Here is a 14,323-nt window from a genome sequence, read left to right as displayed (position 1 = left end):
TCAGGACAATACTTGATTGACCTCAGGACAATACTTGATTGACAATACTTGATTGACCTCAGGACAATACTTGATTGACCTCAGGACAATACTTGATTCACCTCAGCACAATACTTGATTCACCTCAGGTCAGTTTTTGCCCAATAGCAGAAATGCACAAACGGTTTTCTCCTCTCTTTGCAATAGCTGCCAGGAGATAATACAATGGCCAGGAGTCATCAGCTGTCAGGAGATAATACATTGGCCAGGAGTCATCAGCTGCCCGGAGATAATACAATGGCCAGGAGTCATCAGCTGCCAGGAGATAATACAATGGCCAGGAGTCATCAGCTGCCCGGAGATAATACAATGGCCAGGAGTCATCAGCTGCCCGGAGATAATACAATGGCGAGGAGTCATCAGCTGCCCGGAGATAATACAATGGCCAAGAGTCATCAGCTGCTCGGAGATAATACAATGGCCAGGAGTATTCAGCTTCCAGGAGATAATACAATAGCCAGGTTTCATCAGCTTCCAGGAGATAATGCAATGGCCAGGAGTCATCAGCTGCGCGGAGATAATACAATGGCCAGGAGTCATCAGCTGCCCGGAGATAATACAATAGCCAGGTTTCATCAGCTTCCAGGAGATAATGCAATGGCCAGAGTCATCAACTACCGGGAGATAATACAATGGCCAGTCATCAGCTGCAAGCAGATAAAACCCTGGCCAGGGGTCATCAGCATCGGCCTAATCATCCAACATAGCAGATCTCGATGTTTCTTTTAGTAGAACGGTTAAGCCAAGCTCAGTGTTTGGGATGTCAAAGTTAATCACAGCGATAAAGTTTTCTTTTCAAAGATAGTATTTTTTTTAAAACTAAGTCACTGGTGGTCGTCGGTAAATGTTTGTATTTAAAGTCGAGCCATTGCTTCCTTTCAAATGTGTCACATGATCTAACGCCGTAGTAAACAGTGTAGTTTCTCTACACCTGAAACACTGTCTGGTGACAATACGAGAGCTCTATAAACTGTCTTAGATATTGTTACGTATTTCTGAATCTTCTGGCTAAATGTATTAGTAGGCACACAAATAAAAACACTGCAAAGAACTTGACGACTAAACTTTCAGTTTCATATGACTTTAATGACTATTAACTCTAACATTACTGTAACATGTAGCGTAGAAGACTGTACAATATCTGTCAGTTTACAGTTAGCTATACTTCGTTGCACTGCATCTCTTCACTTCGTTGCAATTCCTCTCTTCTCAACTTGCATCGAGCCGTATTCCACAGAACAGACCAACGACACACTTCCCAGTGTCGCTCCAGGTCTCCCAAAGCTGAACCAAGTCGTACTCAAGTCTACCGAATCAGAGCCGCACACGTCTTACATCGACTGTATCGACTGTAACGGCTCAAGTCCACTGTAGTTCACTGTATAGACTTTAACGACAGTAGTCCACTCCAGTTAACTCTACCCTAGTTAACTTGCATCGAGTCGTACACATTTCTCTTCCACAGAGCCGCACACGTCTTACATCGTCTGTATCGACTGTAACGGTTCACTCACGACTCCATACGACTGACTTTCACATTAACTTTCTGGCTTATATAGAGTCCCTAATCGCTTCTCCAAAGTTGCACAAACACTCCTAGTATCCTCTGGAATAACATGTCAGGAAACGTCACATCCTGTCTTTATTTATACACGTAGATTCCAGAAAACACTCGCTGCAGTGTCATCAAGTCGGGGTCACACGTAGTGACCTTTATCTGTCACTGTTCATTAGTAACTGTCCCCCTACTTAGATCTGTTCGTCCCCTGGAACAACACGTGTGGACACGTCACATCCTGTCTTTGTTTGTACATGTAGATTCCAGGGAACACTAGCTGCTGTGTCATCTCGCCGGGGTCATACGTTGACCTCTACCTATCACTGTTCATTTGTAACAATATTAACTGAGGCTACTGAACATGCCAAAGAGTCCGAGTGAAAACGAATGCGCTTACCTCCATTCATCAACTAGAGATGAAAGAGTAGACAATTGGCCAAGGAGGGAAGAGAGAGAATAGCCTCTGACCCGCTGGGTCTAACTCGTCTGTCAGTCACTCAGATTGTGTCACCTTCACACTAGCTCTGCTATTAGCCAGACAGTGTTGATGACTTCTGATACCACACACTAGCTCTGCTATTAGCCAGACAGTGTTGATGACTTCTGATACCACACACTAGCTCTGCTATTAGCCAGACAGTGTTGATGACTTCTGATACCACACACTAGCTCTGCTATTAGCCAGACAGTGTTGATGACTTCTGATACCACACACTAGCTCTGCTATTAGCCAGACAGTGTTGATGACTTCTGATACCACACACTAGCTCTGCTATTAGCCAGACAGTGTTGATGACTTCTGATACCACACACTAGCTCTGCTATTAGCCAGACAGTGTTGATGACTTCTGATACCAGGCACTAGCTCTGCTATTAGCCAGACAGTGTTGATGACTTCTGATACCACACACTAGCTCTGCTATTAGCCAGACAGTGTTGATGACTTCTGATACCACACACTAGCTCTGCTATTAGCCAGACAGTGTTGATGACTTCTGATACCACGCACTAGCTCTTGTGTTGCTAAAGATTAATTCTTTTAGTTTCGGTAAGTTTTTGTAGATGTATCTTCAAAGTATGTAATGACATAAGCTCAACAAAAGACTGCCTTTATTTGATTGTATTTCATATATGAACTCTTTGTGTTCTATACGTATGTGTAGATCTATTTATAGTTTATATACCCCAACGTTCTCCTCACTATTGGCTAGCTAGTAGAGATTTAGTTCAAGAGATATATCTACCGTCAGTTGAACTCAAGCCTTATTATAAGTAGTCAAAATAAGACTGTTTCTAAAGCATGTTTTAAACTTTGTTGAGTAAGTAAATAGGTATTTTATATATAAATATAATCTCTCTCTCTCTCTCTCTGTATATATATATATATAAGTATATATATATATATATATATATATATATATATATGTATTGCCTATAGATGTAATTACCACTGTATGATTATCAGTGTTTAAATTGACCCTGTACCATACTAGATAACTTAAAAACACTTTGAAACGAGCATGTGTGCATTGGTAACTTCCTATCACCATTACTGGTCTTTCAACACCAGACCCGCATACTTTTTGAATGTTCTTTTCACCAGTGACCACCTTGCAGTGTTGGCACCTCGGAGACCTTTGGTCAAACGTGAAGGGAGACAAATACTGACCAGGGAACTTGACGTAGCGAGTCCATCAGTGAAGAGTTCAGCTGGTCAAATCCGAATACTTTACTCATTAGTCTTGGGGGGTGGGTATGAGGATGGAGGGATAGGGTTATTCTTTTATTGTGTGTGTGTGTGTGTGTTTTAATTCCTGCCAACAAAACAGCGCGCCTTTTGACGTGAATGTTTGAAGAGCGTGAACAGCTAATTGCTCAACTTGAAACTGCGCATTAGTGAGGTACTTAATTAGCTTGGCAGTGGAACACATAAGATACAAATTGGTCTCTTTAGTAGATACCTAAAAGATACATAATAACGAGTAGTAAGAGCTGGCCCAGTTGGTAATTAGCTTGGTCTTCTGAAATAGCAGTACTTGGATACTTGATTCGTAAGCCTAATTCTAATAAAAGCAACAGCCTAAGTAATAATACACGGATTCTTAATTTGTAAATAATCGAATAGAAATTAATGTAAAAATCAGAATTTTCATTTACTGAAAACCAATACATCTTTTTCTTGTTAAACACACACACACACACGAACACTATAGTATCAAGAGTGTAACAAATGAATGTAATCTCCTAGGCAGTCATCTCTTAACATCTTGCTACACTAGCCTGCCTCTCTGGGTCTCATTTGACAATCTATTCGATCTGTAAAACCATCTCCTAGGTTTATTATCACATCTTTGGTTTGATACTAACTCCTTGGCTTATAACATGTAACGAAAACCAGTGATTACAAATAAATAAATAATGTAGGCTTACACTCGATGTCTGCAACTTAAGTCTGCATGCGTTCTTTTGTTTATAAATTGCAACTCAATTCTGTTATAATGGACTTCAATAAACAAGTACAGGCTATCATACATTCTCCCTCTCTTAAAACAAGTACAGGCTATCATACATTCTCCCTCTCTTAAAACAAGTACAGGCTATCATACATTCTCCCTCTCCTAAAACAAGTACAGGCTATCATACATTCTCCCTCTCTTAAAACAAGTACAGGCTATCACACATTCTCCCTCTCCTAAAACAAGTACAGGCTATCACACATTCTCCCTCTCCTAAAACAAGTACAGAGTATCATACATTCTCCCTCTCCTAAAACAAGTACAGGCTATCATACATTCTCCCTCTCCTAAAACAAGTACAGAGTATCACACATTCTCCCTCTCCTAAAACAAGTACAGGCTATCACACATTCTCCCTCTCCTAAAACAAGTACAGGCTATCACACATTCTCCCTCTCCTAAAACAAGTACAGGCTATCATACATTCTCCCTCTGCTAAAACAAGTACAGGCTATCACACATTCTCCCTCTCCTAAAACAAGTACAGGCTATCACACATTCTCCCTCTCCTAAAACAAGTACAGGCTATCACACATTCTCCCTCTCCTAAAACAAGTACAGGCTATCATACATTCTCCCTCTCCTAAAACAAGTACAGGCTATCACACATTCTCCCTCTCCTAAAACAAGTACAGGCTATCATACATTCTCCCTCTCCTAAAACAAGTACAGAGTATCATACATTCTCCCTCTTCTAAAACAAGTACAGGCTATCACACATTCTCCCTCTCCTAAAACAAGAACAGGCTATCGCACATTCTCCCTCTCCTAAAACAAGTACATGCTATCACACATTCTCCCTCTCCTAAAACAAGTACAGGCTATCATACATTCTCCCTCTCCTAAAACAAGTACAGGCTATCATACATTCTCCCTCTCCTAAAACAAGTACAGAGTATCATACATTCTCCCTCTCCTAAAACAAGTACAGAGTATCATACATTCCCCCTCTCCTAAATTTGACATACATTCCTCCCCTTCCCCCTTGTTGTTGTTGTGTGCTAAATTTGACATAGATAACAAGTAAGACTATTCCAGTAGTGTAATAATTGTTTGCCAGCAAGGAGGCAAGGCCATGGTTTTTCTTCAACCGAAAACAAAACCTCATCAATGGCAACATTCTCTTGACATTTCGTTCATTCACCTGAACCAACATTCTATTCACTTGATGTGACATACAGACCCTTGAAAGGTCGGACATTGGCCCTTCGCCCTCCGCTGTATCTGTTGTTTCTAAATTAAACTATTATTTGTAAATCTAATACTTTGGTTATATAGGCAACAACAACAATACAATTCCTGTCCTGAAACATCGGAGCTACACTACCTATTTACTGATTTGCCGTCTTGGAGTTGCCTAGCTAATTCGTGTAAGCATTAAGACATATCTAGTAATAGAGTAAAAAAAACACACACAAATAATTCAGTAGTGTGTGGAATGGTTGACATTAATTAGACTAGATTGACAGATGTTAACAAAGCAAATACTGGTCTCAGGGGTTAGAGGTTACTTACCTGGCTGTAGTTGAATCATTGTCTTTTATTTTCTTAGCTATTTGATTAGATCAAAGCGAGTTGAAAGTAAGTACCACACTTTACAAAGTAACGCTAAGTCTATTCTCTCTCGTGGTTGGAACATGGAACTATCGGGAAAGGGAGATAACTATCTTCGTTAGCATAAAAACAACAACTGAGAGACCCCTGGCCACAGAAATGTAGCTCTACTTGGTCAAACTAATCGGACTACTACACTGAGAGACCCCTGGCCACAGAAATGTAGCTCTACTTGGTCAAACTAATCGGACTACTATTGGCTAATCACTAAGCAATTACCTCAAGAGTATCGATCTAAACCTTGATCACTTGAGCTTCTAAATGCTAGTAACTGAAGGGTAGGATTTATTGTTTCTTATCAATACTGTGTTCAGAAAACAAGATCGATACTAATACGATGCAAGAGATTCGTTAAAGACTAATGTCTTCTGTCTTTCTACGAGATAAAACTAGATCAAAAAGAGATTTAAAACTATTTCGCTTCATAATTGGTCCATGTCACTTCTGCCACAATTAGGTCTAACCTTGCTTTAACTGGACAACGTTACTACACGACTTGACCATCAGAGACTAGTGTTCTGTTGGGCACACTAAGCCGCTATAGACATGACCATCAGAGACTAGTGTTCTGTTGGGCACACTAAGCGCTATAGAAATGACCATCAGAGACTAGTGTTCTGTTGGGCACACTAAGCCGCTATAGACATGACCATCAGAGACTAGTGTTCTGTTGGGCACACTAAGCCGCTATAGACATGACCATCAGAGACTAGTGTTCTGTTGGGCACACTAAGCGCTATAGACATGCACACCTTTGAACAATCAGTCCAGCTGTGTGGGTTATGAACGCACTCTTATTCCGAGGCTTTATAACCTGTCAAAAAAAGCAAACTCAAACTCTATGGCCATATTACAAGGCCTTCAGGGCTCGCAAAGACCTTCCTTCATGGAACAGTACCAGGAAAAAGAAGAAGAGGCAGACAAAAAAAGCGATGGGAAGACAACCTAAAAGAAATGGATGGGTCTGTCGTTGAAAGAGATTCTATCCAAGGAAAAAGACAGAGAGGAGTGTACAAAGCCGGTCGACAAATCTTGTGTGGTGCCCCAACGGTTTAGCAGACTAAGAGTAAGGGATAGGTGAAGGTGGTGATAATCTCTTTGTTGTAAAGAGAAAGAAGACATCGTACGAAATGGTAACTCCAAAGAAGCAAAGTAAGAATACATGAGACGTGTACTACTGGGTACTAGACCAAATGGCTTATGTCCTCTTGGGTAGCTCTTGTAAATCTGCTTTTGGGTAATCGAATTTCGAGAGCTATCAGTGAAGTTACTCCAATTCTTGGCACAGAATATCAACTAGAACTTATCTCTAGGGAGGCTACAATAAATGTATTCACTAAACATTTGATAGACTAGATGTAACTAGATTATCAGTGTCTGGTGAGTACCGTTGTACCCAGCTTTGTCATTGTACGTTATACATCTGTGGACTTATCTTATATAATACAGACGTTACTTCAAAAAAGAAGATGGTTACGTCCTACGCGTCATGCATTTAGTCATGCATATTAACCAATGACTTAAATTCTGCCAAGTCACTGGTTTTCCTGGCTAGCTCTTATAGCACTAGGGAAGAAGGAGTATTTGTACAAATTTGTCCTAGCATATGGGACGAGGAATGTGCCTTTATCTTTGTGTCTTTCTAAGTATTTTATTAAATTTTGTTTTTGTATTTCAAGATTATGGTTCAGTGTTTTATCTATGATTGCTACTTTACTTTTGAGCCTTCTGTCCTGAAGGCTTTCTAAATTTAGTGATTTTACTAAAGGTGTTACTCTAGTTAAATGTGAATATTCGTTTGTTATAAAATCTCACTGCTCTATTTTGTGTCTGTTCCAGTTTCTTAATGTTTTCTTGAGTTGAGGGGTCCCAAACGGAGGATGCATATTCTATTATTGGCCTAACCAAGGTTAAATAACATTTTAGTTTTATGTTTTTATTTGATTTATAGAAATTTCTTTTAATAAATCCTAATGCTTTGTTAGATTTTTTTTATAGTTTCATCAATATGTGGATTCCATGACAGTTTTTCATTTATTATAACACCTAGGTATTTTGCGTTTTTAGTCTGTGTTACTGGTTTGCCATGAATGAGATAAGTGGAATTAATTTGTTTTAGTTTTTTTGTTACTCTTAACAACTGCCATTTTTCTGGGTGGAAAGACATGCTCCAATTTAATTCCCATTTCTGTAATTCATCTAATTCTCTTTGTAAAATATCTGTGTCTTGTGTTGTTTTTATTGTTCTATATATCATCTGCGAATAATCTGACTTTTGTTCCTGAACTAATGCAATTTGGTAAATCATTTATGTAAATTAAAAATAGTAGTGGACCCAAGACTGTTCCTTGAGGTACACCTGAGTTTACTGTTATCGGTGTTGATTTAGAGCCATTTATTATTACAGTTTGTTCTCTCCCTATCAAAAGGTTTAGATAATAGTGAACAAATAGATGCTATCTTACTATATTTTTCTAAGGCTTTTGACAAAGTTCACCAACATAGTTTGCTTAAAAAATTAAAATATTTCTGCATTAATGGTCCACTGCATCAGTGGATTAAAGATTTTCTGATACAAAGAGAATTAGATGAATTACAGAAATGGGAATCAAATTGGAGCCAAACTAGCCTTCGGAAAGGTTTCATCCGATCCGCACGTATTTTGTAAAAATGATTAAAACTACAAATGTCCTCCCTAATGTAAACATTCAAAGCTTTGAATACAATGTGAAACTGAAGAGTTCTATTCATTTTAATTGGTAGAATTCAAGACTGTAGGCGTCTCCTGCACAAGCGAAGTAAACACATTTCAGTGATCGTTGAGTGATCCTTAAACAAGTGACTGTTGATTTGGTATCGTCTTTTTCTTTCACTCTCTGCTACTCTAAAATGTCAAATATAAAACGTCAAGTTGATTCAGAATGTCGTGTTGTTGTTTTTGTTGAAAGGATAGTGCATGTAGAAGTTGTTTTGTCATAGACCGCTGTGGGTCTCATCCTGGACTGATGTCATACCTACTAGACCGCTGTGGGTCTCATCCTGGACTGATGTCATACCTAGTAGACCGCTGTGGGTCTCATCCTGGACTGATGTCATACCTAGTAGACCGCTGTGGGTCTCATCCTGGACTGATGTCATACCTAGTAGACCGCTGTGGGTCTCATCCTGGACTGATGTCATACCTACTAGACCACTGTGGGTCTCATCCTGGACTGATGTCATACCTAGTAGACCGCTGTGGGTCTCATCCTGGACTGATGTCATACCTAGTAGACCACTGTGGGTCTCATCCTGGACTGATGTCATACCTAGTAGACCGCTGTGGGTCTCATCCTGGACTGATGTCATACCTAGTAGACCGCTGTGGGTCTCATCCTGGACTGATGTCATACCTACTAGACCACTGTGGGTCTCATCCTGGACTGATGTCATACCTAGTAGACCGCTGTGGGTCTCATCCTGGACTGATGTCATACCTAGTAGACCACTGTGGGTCTCATCCTGGACTGATGTCATACCTAGTAGACCGCTGTGGGTCTCATCCTGGACTGATGTCATACCTAGTAGACCGCTGTGGGTCTTATCCTGGACTGATGTCATACCTACTAGACCGCTGTGGGTCTCATCCTGGACTGATGTCATACCTAGTAGACCGCTGTGGGTCTCATCCTGGACTGATGTCATACCTAGTAGACCGCTGTGGGTCTCATCCTTCGCTGATGACGAAAGAAAACAAACAGCCGAATGATTAGGCCGGAAAAAAAAACTTTCTCAGAAAGCGCCTACATTAGTGAGTTCTATTGTAGAGTACAATATTGCTCAAAGTAAAAAAAAAAAAAAAATTCTTATGGAGAATTTGTGAATAATGTAAGAATTACGTTTGTGAAGTTCGGATAAGAAAAACTATCTTGAAAGTGTAAGTTTATCTTTAAAAACGTTAACATCTAGATTTAAATTGGAGAACTATAAGATGACAATACAATTAATTTCACTGTTTACCCCATATAGGGTATGTAACTTACGGCTCCGCTAGATGACTAGGAACGAAAGTATCTATTTCAATGGGGTTGCGCAAATTATATTATTTATAAGAGGCATACATGAAACCAATCTGTGACAGCATGCATTTAGAAACATTTGTTGATCAATGAATTAGATTGAATTCTCCATAAACTATAATATTCTTAAAATAAAACAGCCATCAATGCAATAGTAATAATGATGCTTGTAAATACTTTTCGTTCCCGTAGAGGCTTGCACACAGACATTTAAGACTTCCTTAATTTGGGAACTGAAACATGTCTCTTTCTTCCATGTGAAAAACATACATTTGAAATATTCGGTCTTGAATTTTGCATTTTTCACAAATCTTCTGTCACATGTACACATGAAATGTTAAGACACAAGGACAATACACAATTGACAATATCACATTTTAAGCTACAACTTCTTCTATTTGCCTATCAGCTAAAACTGTCACATTTCAAAAAGCTGTGTCAGTAATAGATTAACGGGTGAACATGTCAGTTCTTACTTAAGAATAACCACGTCCCAATTTGAACTAATTTATGGCAACTTTTAGGGAAACTTTTGCATCTTCATGCATCGCATTAGTGAAATTTTGCTATCAATAAATCTAACACTAAATTTCTGTATTATTCGGATACAAATATTTTGGTCCGCCAAAATGTTTCCTTTATGTATTTGACCCGCTATTTAAAAAAAGTTGCCCATCACTGTTCTAGATGTTTTATATAGACCAGCATTCTATTTATTATCTCGCGGGATACACTTTTGAGCCCAAAAGAAAATCCGCTGCCGAGGATAGACGTAGACGTCGAAAAGAAAATCTTAATCGACCACCGGCGGACAATGGTTATGCTTGCTCTAGATGTGGTAAAATATGTAGGTCACAGCTGGGGCTGCGTTGCCACGGGAAATACTGTATTTCTTTTTAATCTTCGGACTCGTAGACAAGCCTTATTATTATTATATTTATTATTGGGTAACTTTTTATTCGTAATTACCATACGAGTTAAGTCTTGGAATTCTGGGCCTATGGAAGCTTGCCTCTATCTGCTTTTCTGGACTAAAAAATATTGAAACTAAGGGAACTACTCCATGATACTATTGCCCTTGAAATATTTCACGAGTTATCTTCCTTACCCATCTAAACTTTGGTCGAATTGTTTGTGTTAAATAGATGCACCATGACATTTACAAATCTCTACCTTTGTAATGTTTTTGTCGACTTTGACCTTTCCACATTGTGTTTACATGGACATGTAATTTCATTGCCGGCCATTGACGGAGTTCTTGAATTAATGAGGGCCTAAGGGTGACGTGGCATTTTGTGTGTGTAACCATGGTATCTCCCTTTACGTATTCATTCTCTGCGTCAACTGAACATCAAAATAACAGAATTGGTTAGAACTCATTTGTATCCTTCTTCAACGCGGGAAGATGCAGCAGAACAAATTAGAAGAGGATTTGTTGTCGGGTGTGAGGTTAATAAAGCGTAAGAGTTTCCTCTTGTAGGACCATCCCTCCGTAGACAGTTCATTTCAATGCTTATTTTATTTTTCAACTTAATTGGCATGTGAAACTTAAAAACAAACAGGGTGCTAAGTGACATCACTTAATTGGCATGCGAAACTTAAAAACAAACAAGATGCTATGTGACATTAGCTTAATTGGTATGCGAAACTTAAAAACAAAAAAGGTTCTAAGTGACATCACTTAATTGACATGCGAAACTTAAAAACAGAGTGCTATGTGACATCAGCTTAATTGGCATGCGAAACTTAAAAACAAACAAGATACTATGTGACATTAGCTTAATTGGCATGCGAAACTTAAAAACAAAAAAGGTGCTAAGTGACATCACTTAATTGACATGCGAAACTTAAAAACAAAAAGGTGCTAAGTGACATCACTTAATTGGCATGCGAAACTTAAAAACAAAAAAGGTGCTAAGTGACATCACTTAATTGACATGCGAAACTTAAAAACAAAAAAGGTGCTAAGTGACATCACTTAATTGGCATGCGAAACTTAAAAACTAGAAAAATATATTCTAAACTACTACTACGACAACTAATCTGTATTACTGCTCATCGCTGTCTTCTTGGTTTCCCCAGATAAAAAAGCTTTTTCCAGAGGCCAACCTCAAACTTCCAGGGAAAAAGATCTTTGGTAACCTTGACCCTGAGTTTATACAGCACCGAAGAGAAGGATTGGACGAATTTATCCGTAAACTTGTCACACACCCGAAACTCTGTCAGCAGTAAGTCAGTGCTAGTTGTTTCTTGCTTTTCTGTTAGTTCCTCGTCTACTTAGTTCAATCTTTTCTGTTAGCTCCAGTACTACTTAGTTCAACCTTTCTGTTAGCTCCAGTACTACTTAGTTCAACCTTTCTGTTAGCTCCTGTACTACTTAGTTCAATCTTTTCTGTTAGCTCCAGTACTACTTAGTTCAACCTTTCTGTTAGCTCCTGTACTACTTAGTTCAACCTTTCTGTTAGCTCCTGTACTATTTAGTTCAACTTTTCTGTTAGCTCCTGTACTACTTAGTTCAACCTTTCTGTTAGCTCCTCTACTACTTAGTTCAACCTTTATGTTAGCTCCTGTACTACTTAGTTCAACGTTTCTGTTAGCTCCTGTACTACTTAGTTCAACGTTTCTGTTAGCTCCTCTACTACTTAGTTCAACCTTTATGTTAGCTCCTGTACTACTTAGTTCAACGTTTCTGTTAGCTCCTGTACTACTTAGTTCAACGTTTCTGTTAGCTCCTGTACTACTTAGTTCAACCTTTATGTTAGCTCCTGTACTACTTAGTTCAACCTTTATGTTAGCTCCTGTACTACTTAGTTCAACGTTTCTATTAGCTCCTGTACTACTTAGTTCAACCTTTCTGTTAGCTCCTGTACTACTTAGTTCAACCTTTCTATTAGCTCCTCTAATACTTAGCTCAACCTTTCTGTTAGCTCCTGTACTACTTAGTTCAACTTTTCTGTTAGCTCCTGTACTACTTAGTTCAACCTTTCTGTTAGCTCCTGTACTACTTAGTTCAACCTTTCTGTTAGCTCCTGTACTACTTAGTTCAACGTTTCTGTTAGCTCCTCTACTACTTAGTTCAACCTTTATGTTAGCTCCTGTACTACTTAGTTCAACGTTTCTGTTAGCTCCTGTACTACTTAGTTCAACGTTTCTGTTAGCTCCTGTACTACTTAGTTCAACGTTTCTGTTAGCTCCTGTACTACTTAGTTCAACTTTTCTGTTAGCTCCTCTACTACTTAGTTCAACCTTTCTGTTAGCTCCTGTACTACTTAGTTCAACTTTTCGGTTCATGTACTACTTAGTTCAACCTTTATGTTAGTTCATGTACTACTTAGTTAAACGTTTCTGTTAGCTCCTCTACTACTTAGTTCAACCTTTCTGTTAGCTCCTGTACTACTTAGTTCAATCTTTTCTGTTAGCTCCTGTACTACTTAGTTCAACTTTTCTGTTAGCTCCTGTACTACTTACTTCAACTTTTCTGTTAGCTCCTGTACTACTTACTTCAACTTTTCTGTTAGCTCCTGTACTACTTAGTTCAACCTTTATGTTAGCTCCTGTACTACTTAGTTCAACCTTTATGTTAGCTCCTGTACTACTTAGTTCAACCTTTATGTTAGCTCCTGTACTACTTAGTTCAACCTTTATGTTAGCTCCTGTACTACTTAGTTCAACCTTTATGTTAGCTCCTGTACTACTTAGTTCAACCTTTATGTTAGCTCCTGTACTACTTAGTTCAACTTTTCTGTTAGCTCCTGTACTACTTAGTTCAACGTTTCTGTTAGCTCCTGTACTACTTAGTTCAACTTTTCTGTTAGCTCCTCTACTACTTAGTTCAACCTTTCTGTTAGCTCCTGTACTACTTAGTTCAACTTTTCGGTTCATGTACTACTTAGTTCAACCTTTCTGTTAGCTCCTGTACTACTTAGTTCAACCTTTCTGTTAGCTCCTGTACTACTTAGTTCAACCTTTCTGTTAGTTCCTGTACTACTTAGTTCAACGTTTCTGTTAGCTCCTGTACTACTTAGTACAACCTTTCTGTTAGTTCCTCTACTACTTAGTTCAACTTTTCTGTTCATGTACTACTTAGTTCAACTTTTCTGTTAGTTCATGTACTACTTCGTTCAACGTTTCTGTTAGTTCCTCTACTACTTAGTTCAACTTTTCTGTTCCTGTACTACTTAGTTCAACTTTTCGGTTCATGTACTACTTAGTTCAACCTTTCTGTTAGCTCCTGTACTACTTTGTTCAACCTTTCTGTTAGCTCCTGTACTACTTAGTTAAACGTTTCAGTTAGCTCCTGTACTACTTAGTTCAACTTTTCTGTTAGCTCCTGTACTACTTACTTCAACTTTTCTGTTAGCTCCTGTACTACTTACTTCAACTTTTCTGTTAGCTCCTGTACTACTTTGTTCAACCTTTCTGTTAGCTCCTGTACTACTTAGTTAAACGTTTCTGTTAGCTCCTGTACTACTTAGTTCAACTTTTCTGTTAGCTCCTGTACTACTTACTTCAACTTTTCTATTAGCTCCTGTACTACT

The 14,323-nt window shown here is 38.7% G+C and overlaps 1 protein-coding gene across 6 annotated transcripts in view; it reads left to right on the top strand.

The window, feature by feature from the left end:
• The window catches only part of LOC106065860 (serine/threonine-protein kinase Sgk2-like), an 82,700-nt gene that overhangs the window by 29,063 nt on the left and 39,314 nt on the right, over nt 1-14,323 (top strand). For all 6 annotated transcript variants that reach the window (XM_013224804.2, XM_013224811.2, XM_013224797.2 and 3 more), the window contains exon 4: nt 11,868-12,013. In XM_013224804.2, coding sequence (XP_013080258.1) covers nt 11,868-12,013 — 146 coding nt within the window. The remainder of the gene's footprint in view (nt 1-11,867; nt 12,014-14,323) is intronic.

The sequence above is a fragment of the Biomphalaria glabrata genome, chromosome 5, assembly GCF_947242115.1.
Source record: "Biomphalaria glabrata chromosome 5, xgBioGlab47.1, whole genome shotgun sequence".
Lineage (NCBI taxonomy): Eukaryota > Metazoa > Mollusca > Gastropoda > Planorbidae > Biomphalaria > Biomphalaria glabrata.
This window is presented reverse-complemented; position numbering and strand designations above follow the sequence as displayed.